The 18,009-nt window shown below is 28.6% G+C and overlaps 3 protein-coding genes across 4 annotated transcripts; 2 read left to right on the forward strand and 1 right to left on the reverse strand.

Annotated features, from left to right (window-relative positions):
• Positions 1-296: 296 nt before the first annotated feature.
• On the forward strand, positions 297-4,961 carry LOC120257858 (uncharacterized protein YacP). Of its 2 annotated transcripts, none has more exons than XR_005535913.1 (10): positions 297-440; positions 1,065-1,136; positions 1,488-1,612; positions 1,728-1,888; positions 2,259-2,328; positions 2,658-2,737; positions 2,918-3,001; positions 3,358-3,396; positions 4,000-4,046; positions 4,762-4,817. XR_005535913.1 is itself a non-coding variant. In XM_039265142.1 (10 exons), exons 1-10 carry the CDS (start codon positions 375-377, stop codon positions 4,865-4,867), a joined length of 825 nt encoding a protein of 274 aa, XP_039121076.1. In that variant the 5' UTR covers positions 297-374; the 3' UTR covers positions 4,868-4,961. The 2 variants fall into 2 exon arrangements, 1 of the variants encoding a protein (XP_039121076.1); XM_039265142.1 differs by having other exon boundaries at positions 2,658-2,712; positions 4,762-4,961.
• Positions 4,962-8,614: 3,653 nt separating this feature from the next.
• LOC120259450 (NAC domain-containing protein 35-like) lies at positions 8,615-9,749 on the forward strand. The gene is made up of 3 exons (XM_039267054.1): positions 8,615-8,847; positions 8,971-9,239; positions 9,325-9,749. The coding sequence occupies exons 1-3, from the start codon at positions 8,634-8,636 to the stop codon at positions 9,679-9,681; spliced, it is 840 nt and encodes a 279-aa protein (XP_039122988.1). The 5' UTR covers positions 8,615-8,633; the 3' UTR covers positions 9,682-9,749.
• A 542-nt stretch (positions 9,750-10,291) lies between these two features.
• On the reverse strand, positions 10,292-12,589 carry LOC120259353 (inactive glucose-1-phosphate adenylyltransferase small subunit 2, chloroplastic). The gene is made up of 9 exons (XM_039266941.1): positions 12,319-12,589; positions 11,943-12,236; positions 11,591-11,845; positions 11,370-11,504; positions 11,200-11,279; positions 11,023-11,134; positions 10,841-10,939; positions 10,632-10,748; positions 10,292-10,544 (listed from the first exon to the last, which is right to left on the reverse strand). Exons 1-9 carry the CDS (start codon positions 12,442-12,444, stop codon positions 10,428-10,430), a joined length of 1,335 nt encoding a protein of 444 aa, XP_039122875.1. The 5' UTR covers positions 12,445-12,589; the 3' UTR covers positions 10,292-10,427.
• Between the last annotated feature and the right edge of the window lie 5,420 nt (positions 12,590-18,009).

Below are 18,009 nucleotides of genomic sequence, written 5' to 3' on the forward strand. Positions count from 1 at the left end.
ACAGACAGAAAATTGAACAGGCGAGTTGATAAATAAATATATTTATTAATTATATATTTTTTTATATTAGTATTAATAAATAAATACCATTAATCAAAAATTGAAAATTAATTTTAATTAACAATTAATTTACTGGCCAACCAAACGCTATACTTTTTTCGGCCACACGATTAACATAATGCCACGTGGCGTGCTTTCAATTCACAAGTTATTCCCAAACTAATAATATTTCTAATTTTTTTAACAAAAATTAAAAAAAAAAAATCAGAAAAAAAGGAAGCTTTTGAAGACGGTGATGAAAACTCCAGTGAAAAGTCGGAACTGGTGAGCTTGAGGGGAGGAGAGATCGATGAGAAGCTTTGAATTTCATCTCCATGAGAACCGCATCCATCTCACCTCTCCTCCTTGTGGTTCGAAGCAAGAAATCCCAACCCCAAAAGGTCTCTTTTTTGGTTTTTTCACCTCTAATTCAATTCTATTTAAGTTGCATCTCAAGTGCTTTTAATGCTTCAATGTCAAGGATTTCATCTTGTTTTCATATAATTTTTAGAGAAATTTATGGATTTTGATGGGTTGTAACCTTGAAAAACTTGCGCTTTTGCATTGTCTGTTGTTTTGGTGTTGAATTCAATGGTGAAGCAATGGATTTTTGTTTGAATTTATATGGTGCAAGTGATTCAACATCAACACTCTGAGACTAGATGAACTGAATCCAGATGACATTGGATTGTTTGAGTTTTTCCCTCTTTTAGAAGCAAGTTCACATTCTCTGCTGCTTGCTTGTTGTGCCTGATTATAGTTTGCTGAAATGTTATTTATGGACGAAAATTTGAATGTTAGATTTGATAAATGTTGAAAACACTGCCTCATTGATCTGTGATTGGTATTCATGAGATACTTACATGTGAGCCGCTAACTTTACAAACAGGACTTTTTTTTTTTAATTAGAAATTTTTGATGAGTTAGTTAATTTGAAATATTTGTGCTATTGGAAATGTATTGGAGTTACTATATTTTTCAAACTTCAGCAATTTATCATGAAGTTTGATGGTTTGTGCTATTAGGGACTTGATGAAGCGCCACCAAGAATTACATCCAACGTCAAGCAAAATTTGCAGTTTTTAAGGATATGGAGGGTAAGATATTTACTGCTTCAATTGTTCATTCTTCACAAGTAGCTGGGGTTTCTTCGTTCATGTCATTAGGCTAAAGGACCTCGTTTTTATAAACAGGCATTACTCGAATGCTAAAAAAAAAATGGAGGTTTCTTATATTTTTTTACTCATGTAATTCTTTCTCAAATTTTTGATTTTCATCTAGATTTGTTTGTATGATCATGGCCAAGTGATATGATACTTATATATCTGTTGGCATGACCAGTGGGAATCTCTCGTTGTCAGTGAACGCAAAATTCAAATTAAATGCTTGCTTTTATATTTGTGGGTTGACCATAAGATGAAATTAATTATCTAATGAATTTTCTGCAGGAGTTTCAAAAGCGGAAATCAAGTGCACCAAAGCCTACGACTAGGTATCGCAAAAAGAAAGCAGTGAAAGAGGAGCTTCCAGAAGATACAGAACTTTATCAAGACCCTACTTCAAAACTTTACTAGTCAGCACATCTTTACCTATGTTCAAGATTAATGCCATTTGATGATTTTGATGAATGCTTTGGAAAACTCAATTTACAAGTTTGTTGTTTAAGATATTTATGTTTCCTTATTTAGCACAAATCAGGGCTTGGAGACAGCTATTCCAGTACTGCTTGTTGATGGGTACAATATGTGTGGTTATTGGCCGAAGCTAAAGAAGCATTTCATGAAGGGAAGACTTGATATGGCTCGTCAAAAGCTAATAGACGAGTTGATCACATTTAGTGTAATAAAAGGTGAATTATGTACGTGGCTTTTAACATTTGATTTTGTTCTGTTGTTTGCTTTTGTGAGAGAGCTCAATCAACGAGTAGCCATATTGCATTGGGTGGTAAGTTTGAGGACACTGCTGTTTACTAAACAACAGTTGCTTGTAATGTCAATTCGTTTACAGAAATGATGTGTTGCATGTTATACCCCATCTGTCTACTCTTGCATGTTTATATTATTAGCAGTAAGCATGCATGTACTATATTCCTGGTTGCTAGTTAACATGCATAAAGTGAAAGTATTTTGATGAGCTGGTAATTTTGATCAAGAACTCATGATCTAAGTTGTTGTTTGATAGTTAAGGATTACCAATTTAACTTTCTGGATATTGTGCAGAGGTAAAAGTTGTGGTGGTATTTGATGCTATGATGTCGGGCCTAGCAACTCATAAGGAATCTTTTGCAGGGTAGGATTGTTTTCCTGTTCATTGAGCTGGCCGTTTGCAATACTAAATCCTCTGAAATAAGTTCTCTTTACCATGTCTGATTCATTTCCTGCTTTCTTGAATCAACTTCAGATTTCCAATTTAGCTTTCTGATTGGACTTCTTTATCATGACACCTGCTCATTAAATGCTATTAGAATCTTAATATAAATCTTATTTTGGGCTTGCAGTCCAATGTGTTACGGTTCTGGTTATTGAGTTCTTTGTTGAGATAATTTTTCATTACATTACTTTCTTATCTCCGTCATTTTGTATTTTGTTTACTAGCATGGCTTATTTTGAATATTGCAGGATTGATGTAGTTTTTTCAGGTGAATCTTGTGCAGATGCATGGATTGAGAAAGAGGCAAGCCATTTTGCTGTTGTGTCATGTAATTATAAATTTGTTTCTTAGAACCATTATGCAAATTAATCATATTGCAACATTATATGCCACATTATATAGCCTCCAAAACCTTCTCATCTTGTGTGCTTCACCAATAGATTGTGCATATGACAAATTCCATTATTTACTGATGGTTGGTCACAGCTTGCTTTGTTCACTTGTACAGGTTGTTGCTTTGAAGGTGGACGGCTGTCCCAAAGTATGGGTTGTGACATCTGATTCCGTCCAGCAACAAGCAGCACATGGAGCTGTAAGTGCCTTAATTCAGAGTAGACTCTTGAAATTACTTTCCATTTATTTATTTATTTATTTTACACTTTCAAAACAATCTTTCCTCCAATTCAGCATTCCCTGTGTGCAACCACATATGCAACTTCCCTTACTGATTAGATGACCTCTTTTCTCTGTATCATCTTACACAAGAGTATTCATAGATGCATAGTACACCTACCTTCTAACCACTTGACAAATGCACTATAACTTCATAAGAACTGTCATTTCTTTATAAATGAGGCATCTTTGTGTTGGTTCTTTTGTCAATGCATGATTGATGCATGGAAAGTAACTAATTTATCTTTTTATAATTAATCTATTTATATTTTCCAGGGTGCATTTGTTTGGAGTTGCAAAGCATTAGTTTCAGAGGTAAAGCATACCTTATTGAATCTCTTCGATAAAAGTTGGTTCAAATGATCTCTGATCTCTGATTCAACCATACAGGATCCAGTTTGCAACAATAATATTTATGGCATTTTTATAATAACTTCTTCATATGCAGCCCTTTTTCTTTTTAACTCTTAGCTGAATGTTGTTAAGCAAACTTGCAATATAATGATTTGCCTTCCGAAACATTCCCTTATGCTTTCTTCTTCCGCGATCTCTCAAATTTTTTAATTTTCAGTTGCATGGTAATCTAAAAAGTTTTAATTAGAGAACTGAAGAACCTGCTGCACTTTTCACAAATTGAACTTGTTAGTTGTGACTCTTGATTCATTTTGCAATCATGCTCATGGATTATTTCTAAATCAAAATTTAATTTGAAAACTGTTATTATTCATCAGTAATGCCAAAGGTAAGCAAGTTTTTTTTCTAATTTCTATATCCTTCCTTACCGCCTTTACCGGCATCTATTAATCATGATTTAAGTGATACTCTCGGTTTATTCGATTTACATCATGTTACATTGTGCTTTTCCTCTGATTCTTCTAACTTCAAATTTAATAAATTTCTCATCATGCTTTTTTGTAGATCAAGGCTTCACAAAGAGAGTTCGAACAAATTCTTGATGAACACAGGTTTGATCCTTTCCTAGCCAACATTATTTTAATTAATGTGAGATGACAACAGAACATCTTACTTTATTCATCGGCTACCACTTTTTCGATAAATCAAAACAGGAAACATATGATTTAATCAGAACTTTTCACTGCTTGCATGATGGAATTGTGATGATACATGCATCAAATTTCATGTGAAAAAATTCTGCAGCTTTATATATGTACACACACACATCTTCCTCAAGTTTCACATCTCATATGTTTGTTGGAAAACTTTAGACTTTTACATATATGTCATCAAGTCCAATTAATTAACAATTATCATTTTATAATGGAGCAAAGTTTAGTTGAAATGGCTGTTATATTTACATATTTACCTTTTCACATGATTTATTTTAAATTTGTGAGGGGCAAAAAGGTTTTTTCATAAGACTATTTAAAAAGAGAAAAGTTATTATCATCATAATTTATTTATTACTGACAAGAGTTAGTAAATTTTTAACTGTTGTTTATCTTATGTAAATTCTTTCCATGATGCAATTTCCTGGAATACAATTTTCATTTCCCATTGTTCAGAAACCTCATAAATACTCTAAATTTTACATTAATGTTCTTGTATTACTAGTCATGAATGACACTCTAATATGTTAATTTTATTTGAATCTTTGTATTTGAGCACTCTTTACTCTTGAAAATTTCATCTGTTCTTTTGTGCATTTTTGTTGATCGTCAGGTCGACATCGGTGCAAGGAAAACTATTGCAGCATAATTTAGATGCCGAAGTTGTTCTTGCGTTAAAAGATCTCAAGAAAAAGCTGTCGGAAAATGAAGCTAATTGATAGATGAAGTTGCTTGTAATTATATGGGAGTCAAATATCTTTACTGTTTGGTTATTGTAGCGGTGGCATATATACATTTTTTTTAATTACAGTAGAGTTTTTGTAATATTTTTTTTTATGACATTAGCATGTGATTATTTTGTAATTTTTTTTTACGGATAAAACCCTATAAAACGACAATATTTTCCATCATCACATTTGTAACTGATTATATTTGGCCAATTTTATCCCTAATATGAAATTTATTCTTTTATTAATTCACGGATTACTTTTGAAATTTTTTTCTCACATTTTTGTCTTCATATATAATCTTATATATGAAATTAAGCTTATATTTTATTTATTTTGAAAAGACAACAAAATATGCATCAATAAGGTTTTGTTGAGGAGGTAGAGATCTGAGGGGTTTAAATAAAATAATAAATCAATTTATTTTAAATTTTTTTTTAATGGATAAACAACTTAAATAGCCCCTTATTTTTAAAAATTATGATTTGATTTTTGTTGTTAATTTATGGTGTTAATGGTGATTCTTTTGTATATGTATAAAAAGGAGATAACAAAATATGATTTTTATATAAATATGTATATACACACATATATATACATATATGAATTTAGTATGAAACAAGGCTAATTGCTCTGGTAAGTGAGCCAGACGCTCTTTTTTTGTAACAGTTCTCATAACACATGATTCTTCTCTTATGTGAAAGGGTAACTATTTTGCAGATTGTTATCATCTCTTTTTTGTATCTTATCGCTCTCTATTTTTTTTATGTTGTTTGTGGTATTTCACTATGTCACCATTTCTTTCTTTTTCTTTGTATTCTTTATAATTCTCTTTTGTTATAATATTTTCCATGGTTCATTCAATTTTTAAAAAATAAAAATTTATTAGACATTGATATATCATAAATTAAGTTTTATAATTAAAAAAAAGTTAAAATTTTTAAAATTATAATTATAAAGATAAAATAATAAATAAAAAAAATTAAATATAATTTAAAAAATAAAAATAAAAATAATGGGACCTAAAAAATTATAGGACCTATGCCTAAGGCCGGGCCTGATATGAAATTGTCCTTGTTATTATGTAAACATTATTGTTATACAATAATGTTGACAAGTCAATGAAGAAGATAACTCAAGTTTCACAACAAACATTTGGTCAAACACAGACAGTCTAGTCAACATGTTGGTCAAACTGTTTTAATTCCTCATTGAAAACGGACGGTGGCGCCAAATGAACCATCCCTTCATAACCTACACCACCGAATGAAATTAATTGCATTTATTTATTTATTTAATTTTTTATTTGCTGCCTTTTAAATATTGATGTTTGAGTTGAGATTTAAATAATACTTTCATCTTTTTATTATGTAAAATCTATTTTGTAATGCATTTAAACAATATCAAAATTGCTACTATTTTTTTCATACAAATTTGCTTTGTTAATCAAAGCTTCAAAAAAGATTAGTGTTAAAAAAATGTGAATTTGATTATATAATGATTTTTATTACATAAGTACTGATTCTACACTTTTTTAGGCGGCTATTTTTATATGATATAATTATTAATAGATATTATAAAATTTAAGTTCAAAGATACAAAGAACTTAGATCCATGATTTCTTATCAATCAAACTTAGTCGGTAATGTGACAAAGACTCATTTTGTTTTTTCTTCTTTTTATTAATCCATAGGAATGATAGAATCTAAAGTTAATTTGAATCTAATAATTTTTACCAAATAGTTACGTCATCTCCACTTAATTTGACTATATAAATTCTAGTTTCTTTTTTATGGACTTAACTTATTAGATTGGATTAAATATCATTGATATATTATTTTCATACCACCCATAAAAATGAATATTACCATAAACAACCTACTAAAAAAGCTCATAGATTTTTTTAAAAAAAATATTTGTTATTATATGTCATATATCATACATTAAAAAATTTTCTTATTTTTATTATCTCTATATATTACCTTCAAATAATCAGTGTAAGAAAAGGTTATTATAATATATTCTTAGATAACTAGGGTTTTAATATAAATGAATATACAATACCTAACCCTAACAACAAACAAATTTGAAAATTTATCACTAGAAACCTCTAGATTATAACTTTTTTCCACTCTCTAGTAACTTTATTTCTTGATTCTATTAATTAAATATAGGGTAACTTGTCTTTGTCATTGACAATTTTGGCAAAGATTTTATAAATTATAGATGTTCTTCAAGTTTCTACAAACCCAAATAAAATAAAAATTAATTGACAAACATTGGTTGAAGTCACTAATGTTTTTTTTTTTTTTTAAAAATGAAAAATTACACTTGGTACTTATTTAGGAAACATATATTGAAGTAGGTGATCATAAGTTCTAGACAGATGCATAGATTCAAATGCGCTGATTTAGTTATTTGAATAGCAAATTAATTATCACTATTATGACAATCAACATTTTATTTTAATTTATCACGTTTTAGACAATTAGCTGACATAATAACTATTTTAAAAAGGACATAATTTTTAAAAATAAAACTAGTTTTTATTTCAAGATTATGATGCGTTTGTCTTTATTATACCTTTTCGAAGGGTTTGGTGTAACATCTGAAAAATGACTTGGTCTTTTGTGCATGCACCTGCCTTCATGATGATGATACTCCGAGAGTCAAATTTAGCAAGCACAAGTTACCTATTTTATCAATATTGATTTATATATATGCTAAAAAAAATCTCAAGTAAAAATAATATTTATTATATTTTTACCTATATTTGTATGTATATCCTTGGGGTTATAGAAAGTTGTGATCTTTTAAATTAAACTCTATAATTAACTATTTTTATTACACTATCAAAATATTCTTTGCAAGGTAGTTGCACCAAAATTTTAGGATATATATGTAAACTCATAATTATTTTTATTTCTCTTTTTCATCTATTGGTTTATCACTATTAATTTTTTTTAACCTCACATGAATAGTTTATTAGCAGTGCATGTATAGATATATATATATATATATATATATATATTTAAAAGGTATACATATAAATATGTAATTTTTAACTATTATTATTATTTTTATTATATAAATATCAACAAATCACAACTTCAACTTTTATTGTGAGAGTGAGAGAAAGTTCAAGTCTCGCCATTTTACTTAGAAAAAAAAATGAGTTACGAGCTTTTTATTGCAGAGGTGGCTAGTGCTTAATTGTAATTTTTTTTTTATTTTAAACTTTATATTAATTATATATGGTGCAAAGAATAATAGTGCAAAAGATAATAAATAAATAAATAAATAAAGATAATACAAAAAACCTTATACATATGGTGCAAACAATAATAAGAAATGACATTAACGAAACATAAAGGGTGATTAATATAACTAAACAAATTAAAAGAGTGCAGTTTGGTAATTATAAAAACTTTGATAAACATTAAGAGTTAATTACTATATATAAAACAATTAAGGTACAAGAGCTTTGCCTTCCATCATCTGCATTAGAAGTGAGGGTGCTTGCAAGCTGTCCTTCTTAAGGTCTCTTTCTCATCTTTAACTCCTGAATGAAGACCCATCTCCATTGACAAGGATAGAGAAAGAGAAAGACAAAGACAAGCATGCATACTCAAAGCTTTCTTCTTATCTTTTTTTCACCACTTGCTTCCAACTTAAATTTAAAAGGTGGAGTTAAAAAGCAAATGAAGTGATCATGATTCATGATGATAATAATAATAATACGAGTGATGATCCATTAATGGCTCTCCAACTTGCTTTCCATGGAGAAGTTCAAGATCATCATGCTGAAGATAACCATCAAGATGACCTTCTCATGCCCGGCTTTCGCTTTCATCCTACCGATGAAGAGCTCATCGACTTCTATCTTCGCCGAAAGCTTGAAGGAAAGAGCTTCATCATCGACTTCATTCCTTTCATCAATCTTTATAGCTATGATCCTTGGGACCTCCCTGGTATCTATCTATCTATCAATCTATCTCTCTCTCTATATATATATATATCCTCATGTATATATATGATAAATATTCTCTAAGTTTATGTGAGTATTGGTTTTTAATGTAATGCATGATATATAGCATGGGGCATAATTGGAGACAAGGAATGGTACTTTTATGTTCCAAGAGACCGAAAATATCGAAGTGGTGATCGACCAAATAGAGTGACAAACTCAGGTTATTGGAAGGCCACTGGAGCTGATCGAAAAATCAAAGCGGAGAATTCTCGGGAAATCGGTCTAAAAAGGACTCTTGTCTTCTACACCGGCAAGGCCCCGAAAGGCTCTCGTACTAGTTGGATCATGCATGAGTATCGGTTGCTAAAGATCAAGACCGATCAACTTCATAAGGTACACACACTTATATATATTTACTCAGAAAAATTTTAGGGTTTTCGATTACTTATAATGTTTTCCAAACATTATGATCTTTTAGGTTGAGCTTTCTCTTTGTCGAGTTTATAAAAGAGCAGGTGAGAACTCACAATGCTCTGATACGGTGTCAACCAAAGTATCCCAATCTACCAGAAGTGCATCAAGCAAAAGATACAAACTGAGCTCAACAACATTTGGAAGTTGTTCTTCATCATTAGATTCAGAGAAGTTTGTTTGGCACAAGAACAACAACTTCATTGAAGCAAGTACTACTACTACTACTTCTCAAGCTCCATCAATGGGTGATAATATGACTCATTTCTTCGATTCTGAAAGCCGAAGTGATCATTGCATTGATGAACTTGGTAGCTTAGTAGGGTTCTATAACCAAAGTTTGCCGAAAGGTGAAATCATTTAACTGATAGTCTTGAATGTTCTTACATGTGAACATGAAATAATGGAGTTAAGGTTGACAGAAGGCATGTGATTCTAAGCATTGTATTTTCCTTTATACCTAGTTCTGATATAATGTTTTATCTTTTAATTAACTTTGTTTTCTCTAATCCTTCAATCATATATATACACACACACATATATATATATATATTGCCTTCTAAAGTTTATGATTTTGTTCATCTTTCTCCTTTTTGTTTTGGTTAACTAATAGTTTGACAACCTTTAATTTTAAAAATATGAATTCGAATATATGAACATTAATTATTTACTCTATATGCTTAAACTTTTGGATGAATTAGATCCATGTAATATATTTGGTTTACATCCAATATGATACCGAAGATTAGTTTGTTTCCAATGATACACGGCATTGAGATCTTGAAAGCACTAATTCGAGATCTCTTTTGCAATGTATTAGTGATTGCTCTTGACTTTCTCAACATGTCTTTATCAAAGAATGTTGAATTCATTTCTAACATTATCAAATAAAAAATTACAATAAAACAAACTATCAGTCAATTAATGATTCTCATTGCACACCATCTTGTATAAATTTTACTGTTTTATTACATTCAATAACAAATTAAATGAAGCAATATATAAAAGTAACAAAAGAACAAGGGCACATGGTCCCATAAACCATTGCTATGCTTTATTGATCTTTTTCTTTATTGGTTTTTTAAGAATCTCTATTTTTAAATTAGAGAACTAAATGATGCTGTTATCAGGGATCACTGCATTCTTCAAAACAGTAACAATGCCACCAGAGATGATATATCCTTCCACTTCTCTTTCACTTTCTTGGACTCCATTTGAGTTACAAATCTAAAGAAACACAAGAAAAATGCTTGTTAATGATCATAAAAAAGAAAAATAATAATTCTTGACAAGTATTATAAACTTTATAAGTACCTTGACATTTTTTCCTATGCATGCATTCTTATCGATTATCGCCTTCCGAATAAGAGTTTGTTCTCCGATCCCGATGGGAGTACATGAACCAAGTTCCTTTTGGTTCTTCAAATCTGTCTATTAATCACAAACAAGAACCATTTAAGAAAAGAAAACTAATAAACATATGAAAATGATCATCAAAAAGAAAAAAAAAAATGCATATATACATGATGGAAGTCACCGCCCATGATGAATGAATCCTCAATCACAACCCCATCAGCGATAAACGTCCTCATACCAATGATCGAATTGCTTATTTTGCACCTCTATCTTAAAAGAATCAAATAGAGAAAGTTATAAGTTTTGAAGTATATATAATTTATAAACAATAATTAATCAAGTTACATACATTTATGATGCAACCATCACCAATTATGCTTTGACTTATATTTGCATGTGAGATTTGAGTTGGTGGTAAGCACAATGGCATGGTGTAGATTGGAAAGTCTTGACCAATTAAACTACAAACAAGGCAAATATTTTAGTGATAGTTCTAAAAATTTCGGCAAAAAATACTATCACTTACTTGATTTCCATGCTGGCATGATAAAATGATTCAATGCTATTCATATCCTCCCATTTTCCATCAAACATGTAAGCTTGAACCTTACATATCAGAAATTTTAAATATTATCAAATTAATTATTGCCAAAAAAGAAATAATCCGAAAGATCGATCGATCATTCACTTAATTACCTTCATTCCCATCGAAATCGCGCCTTTTATTACCTCATTCTCAAAGTCATTGGCTTTAGGTAGGTACTCCTTCAAAATCTTCACCATTGAATCTTTCTTGAATACATATATTCCCATGTTTCTACCACCAATATCCTTATCCCTCAAACATCAATATAATTAATAAAATTCATGAAACTTCAGTAATATTTTTCGTTATACAAAAAAGTACTAATTCTTACCATACTGGATTCTTCTTTAAATCCAAGAATTCGGCTTTCATTATCTAGTATCAAGAAACCATAGCTTGAAGAACTAGAGTTAATCTGATATGTAGATGAAACCGACACAGTGATATCTGCTTCACTATCTCTATGAGTCTTTATAAGTTCCCGGTAATCCATATTATAAAGATGATGGCCGGGAAGTATTAAAAACTCGATCGCCGGATGCTTTTCGAGTAACCACAACCATTTTCGAACCATGTCGACATTTCCCTGTGTTAGACATATATATAAATATATAGTAGAATTTACCTTTAATTAAGTATTTGAATTATATTATATTGGATCGAAAACAAAATAAGAGATCGACCTTATACCAACAATGATTTTCGAGGTTTTGGCAAGCTGCAAGAACATCAATGAAGCCTTCTTTTCCAAGAACTCCAATGTTGGAATAAGCTCTTGAAACATGAGAATTGAGTGAAGTGGAGTTGGTCTGAGTTAAAGTATATATCTTAGTGATATCACTATTGATGCAATTACTAATAGCAATGTCGATAAGCCGATAACGAGCTCCAATTGGTATTGCAGCTTCTGATCTCCTCTTCGTCAATGGATATAGTTTCGACTCTGGCCCGTCTCCTAGTATTAATGCCACAACACTCTACAACAACATATATGCTCTTCAATTAATTAGAGAAATATAAAACACAATGAAGAACATGAAATAGCATGAAATAACATGCCTGATTCAATGGAGGTATCAATCTAGTGCTATTGTGAGAGGAATTGCTTGAGTTGCATATAGTTAACCGACGGAAACTTCTCGAAAAGCCATGGAAACAAAGAGTACTGGAATGCAAAACACACATTGCAAGAAGAGAAGAAAAAAAAAAAATTAAAGCCGTCTTTCCGAGTATTGTTTCGGTATACTTATCTTGAAATCAAAGTAGATGAAGGAAGAGAAGAATATTAATATTTAGCTTTCCTTCTTCTTTATGATTACATATAGTTACTAAAATAAATTCAGAATTAGTACACATGCAAGTGAGTACTTCAGTTAAGTATAAACTTAAGCTTTTAGTTTTGATTAAAAGAGTTCAGAGTGATACATTATACACAAGCTAGAGATGGACAAAAAGGAAAAAAGGAAAAGCACAATATTCACATGGTCTGTTACATATGTTGGAAACCAAAGCTTGTTCAAAAATGACTGATATTAATGATGAATGCAGAATAGAGTGATTATAATTAAAGACAAGCATTCCTTCTCCTTCAATCATGTTTGTTTGTCCTTGATTTTCATTGAAAGCCATAAAAGTCCATTAAAGTTCATCAATATTCTTGCCTTCCATCTTGACATATGATCATTTGCAAGCAAATTAACACATTTGAACTTTAGTATTTTGCCTTTGTTTCATTGGAAGGAAAGGAATTATCCAAAGAGATACGACTGAGAATCAGGCCTAAGAAATGTGAGATATCATATATATATATGCACACACACATTAATATTATGGTTTCGTAAGTTTAAAAGAAAATTTACACTGATTTAATTAAAATAAAGGGATATTAATGAAATAAATTTCTCGCTAATGTGAATCATTTAATTATTAAGTGAAAACAAAGCTCTTTTTTTTTTTATTTGAGATTCATTTTTCATGCACTTTTTGTATTTAGACTAAAGAGTTGCAGTAAATCATAAAATACGAGTTTTGTAATTATAACTTATATATGTTACCTCCAATTAAATAATGATCAATATGGCTTACTTTGACCCAAGCTAATATAAATGCTTCTAAATGCAACTCAACCTGCAAGTGAACTTTATACTATTTGTTATGAATCAGAATCACGTTCAAATCAAATGTTTCAATTAAAAAAAAAAAGATAAAATTATCATATATAGAAAGCATTAAATGGTGACGGATTAATTAAACTTTTGGTCTCTATTTGAGGAGAATGAAATACTAAAATTATTAAGTAATTATTCTAGTGTTTAAAAAGAAACAGGGGGGGGCATGCATCAAATAAAGAAAAAGCACTAACAAATCCAATATATGAGAGAATTGGGAGTACAAAGTATTACAACAATAGTAGTATTTTAAGAACCTAAGCCATCTTTTCAAGTAGTAATAAGTTCTATTCAAACTTTGAACATATTTATATATATATAACTTAGATTTCGTACAAACTCCAAATCTCTTTACAGAAAAAGGGCTACAAAGCCTTTATGTTTTTCTCTTTAATTAATTTCTCTCTTACACTCTCGCTGTCATGAAAATCTATACTTAAATTATAGACTTGATACAAATTGCAAACTCAATAATAAGAATGCAATTAAAGTGTTTGATTAAAGAGAAAGTGAAAATAAGATCCAGATGTAGCACAGGAGTAGTCCCTACACCTATCCGACTGATTGACTCGATGATCCAGACGGTTATTCTGTCCAGCCTTTTATCTTTCGCTTTTTCCTCGCTTTCTACATACGTCATTACTATGTCTAGTACTTAGCTTTTGTCCTCACCTCCCGGTGAGTGACCGCTCTACATCGATCTTTTGCTATTTCAATAAAAGTGCTGGTTTATCCACATAGGGATTTTATACCTTCAAGTGGGGCATCATCTCTCTTTGTTTGTAATGGGAAACCTATTTTCAGTGTTTCACTCTTGAAACTCAGGGTAAAATTTTGTGTTGGATTAAAATTGAAAAAAACACAAACACACACACGTCTTTCAAGTTTGACTTTAAAAACACATCCCTGAAGTTCTACTTTAAAAAACACGTCTTTGAAATTTGAGTAAAAAAAACACACACGTCTTTGAAGTTTAACTTAAAAAAATAATAAATTTTATAAATTTTTTTTGGAAAAGAAACATGCTTTCAAATTTGACTTTTCAAAGTCTTTGTTTTCAAGTCACACCAATAAAACAAGGTTGAGTTGGAGTTATTCTTGCATAAAATATACTTCCTCCATTCTTTTTTACTTGTCAAATTTACCTACTTCACATTTATTAAGAAAATTAGCTAAAGTTATGTAGTTGGCAATCTAAATTTTATAAAAAATTTCATTAATTTCTAAAACTATCCCTATTTAAAACTCTATTAAGTTGAGTATATGATTTAATGCTTAGTTGATTGTGATTTATTAAAAATTGTACAAGTACATTAAATTAAAGGGTAAATTTAGAAAAAAATTATTTAATGTTGCACAAAATTTCTAATATGGCAAGTAAAAAAAATAAAGAAGAGCTCTAAAATGTGATAAAGAAAAAAACTGAGAGAATAACTATTTGAATAAAAAAATATTATTATTCTATTATATATAATAAAATTTATTATTATTTTTTAAAAAAAGATGACTATTATTGTCCCATTAAGGGATTGCTATAGCCACAAGTGGCAGAATTAGAGACAAAATTTAAAGGGTGCTGAATTCAAATTTTAAAAACAAATTATAAATATTAAATAATTTGATTAATTCAGATTTGAGAAGATAATAATCAATATTTCAAAAATATAAAATATACATTCATCTAATAATTTAGATTTAGGTGTAAAAACCCTATCATATTTACATAATTATTAGCTAAGAAGTCAACTAACTATTAAACACTAATTAACAAATAATACAATTAAAAAAACTTAACATAAATTTAATTATTAATTACAACAATTATTTAAAATATAATCTAATGAATAATCAATTAATCACAACAAAAATCTAACAATTTTCACAATAATTTTCATAATAAATAATCAAACAAAGATTTAATGAATATCAAATAAATTTACATAACAAATAATCACACAAAAAATTAAGCAAATTAAATTAGATATGAAACAAATTAAAAAAACATAATAAGGCTCTATAATGAAAGATAAAATATACTTGGAATAGATTGAGCAAAGAAAAAAAAACTCATCAATCGACACAATTCATGCAATAATTTTTTTTTAGAGATTTTGAGATAACAATTGCAATTTTTTTAAAAAATTTTTTATTATTATTATTATTATTTATTATTACTATTTATTTATATTAATACCCCAAAAATTATAATTATGTATTAATAAGTTCAATAAAAAACATACCTAAATATAAAATTTAAAAACAAAAATATTTGAAGATCTATTTTGGCTAGCGATATTATTTATTATTATCCCAACATCAATTTAATTTAATATAATAATTTTATTATTTTTATTTAATTTATTTTTAAATATTGTGGGGGTGGAATTTTGAAAAATAAAGATAAAAAGTGTCCATATAAATTACACTTATTAATATTTTAATATATATATATATATATATATATATTCATGGGCAAGGGGTAGATAGATATGATAGTGCATTAGTTACGGTAACTTAATTATCACCTAAAAACTTATTATTAATCACCTAGAATTTATTAACTCGGTCGTGAGTCACACTGGGCAATAAAAGTCCTATTACATGTACACACAGAAGATTTTATGAACCAAACCAATCTAATAAATTCTCTCTATCATACAACTTGAGGGGAGGGATACAACACTCACATGAGATCCATCAAATCTATTTGAAACAATATCATAAACAATACATGGACTGGGACATTACATGAATAGTATTACTACAACAATATTCCCGCACAGGTTTAGGCGGATCTAGAGGGGGGCAAGGGTGTGCTTGAGCACACCCTTGCCCATGAATTAATATGAATATATATATATATATATATATATATATATATATATATATAATTAAAGTATTGATAATTATAATTCATATGAAAAGCGATATTCTTTATTTATTTATTTTCAAAATTCTACCCACAATATTAAATAAAAATAATAAAATTATTATATTAAATAAAATTGATGTTGGGTGACAATAATAAATAATATGGCTAACCAAACATGGATCTTCAAAAATTTTTGTTTTTAAATTTTATATTTAGATATATTTTTTTAAGTTAAAATACATAATTATCAATTTTTTAGGATATTAATGTAAAAATTAGTTAATAATAAATAAAAATAAAACTCTAAAAAAAATGCAATTGCTATCTCAAAATCTCTAAAAACAATCATTGCAGGTTTGTGAGTTTTCTTTTTTTTTCCAATCTCTTTCAAGTTTGTATTAACTTTCATTATAGGAACTAATTATGTATTTTTTCTATTTATTTTATATCTAATTTTATTTATTTAATTTTTATGTGATTATTTGTTGTCTAAAAATATTTGATATTTGTTAAATATTTGTTTGATTAATTTATTACAAAAATTGTTGTAAACTATTAAATATTTGTTAAATAATTGTTGGATAAATAAATTTAGATTGTGAGCTTGTGCTAAGTTGTTTTTTAATTGTATTATTTGTTAATTTATTGTTTAACTGCTAGTTGAGATATTTACTAATTTTGTAGATATGATAAGTTTTTTACACATAAATCAAAATTTTTAGATGAATGTATATTTTATATTTTTTAAATATTGATTACTATCACCTCAAATTTGAATTAATAAAGTTGTTTAATATTTATAAAGTTTTTAAATTTGAATTCAGCACCCTCTAAATTTTATTTCTAATTCCGCCCCGCGCAGGGTCCAAGGGTTTTAACCCTACATTTTTTGGCCACCCACTATAGGTAACTACTACTCGGCTAACCAATGGTTGTTCTAATAAATTTTTATATAAATATTAATTTTAATTTGTCGTTACAAAGATGATTTTTAATATTTTGACCAAACATCTACCTAGTATGGCATTATGACTCGATGGTTTTTAGAAACAACAATTTCACCAATTTTTTCCCTATCAAAAGCACCTGATTTGTGCAAGTGTATGTTTTTTAAAAAGATTTGATAATTGATTTTAAGGGAAAGATTTTTTTCAATGGTCCTAAAAAATGATTTTTTTTTTAATACTAAGATCACTTTTTCAATGTTTTGACCAAACGTCTATACGTCTAGATGGTCATGACTCATTCATGTTTAGAAACAATAATTTCACCCTTTTTTCCGTACCAAAACAAATATAATATATGCAAGCATTTTAAAAAAATAATAATAATTGATGAGCTTTGATTTTAGGGTTGGTTGAAACATAAAAAAGAAGTTATATTTATATACTAGAGTTTTTTAAATAAATTTTCTGAATAAATTTTCTAAACGACATAGATGCAAAGTTAGTATCTAAATCATCTATCGCGTCAATTTTTTCCCTAAACTTTAAATTTAAACTATATGAATTCTAAATTCCAAAAATTGTAAAAAATTATAAAAACCTAAATCTAAACTCTAAAATTATAAAGTTTAAATACTATAAAACTATATATCCAAAATTCTATAACATTAAATCCTAAATCCCAAAATAATAAATACAAAAACCATATATTCAAGATTATAAAACCATGAATCCTAAATACTAAATACTAAGTGGCCGTTTGGTT

Source organism: Dioscorea cayenensis, chromosome 4, assembly GCF_009730915.1.
Source record: "Dioscorea cayenensis subsp. rotundata cultivar TDr96_F1 chromosome 4, TDr96_F1_v2_PseudoChromosome.rev07_lg8_w22 25.fasta, whole genome shotgun sequence".
Lineage (NCBI taxonomy): Eukaryota > Viridiplantae > Streptophyta > Magnoliopsida > Dioscoreales > Dioscoreaceae > Dioscorea > Dioscorea cayenensis.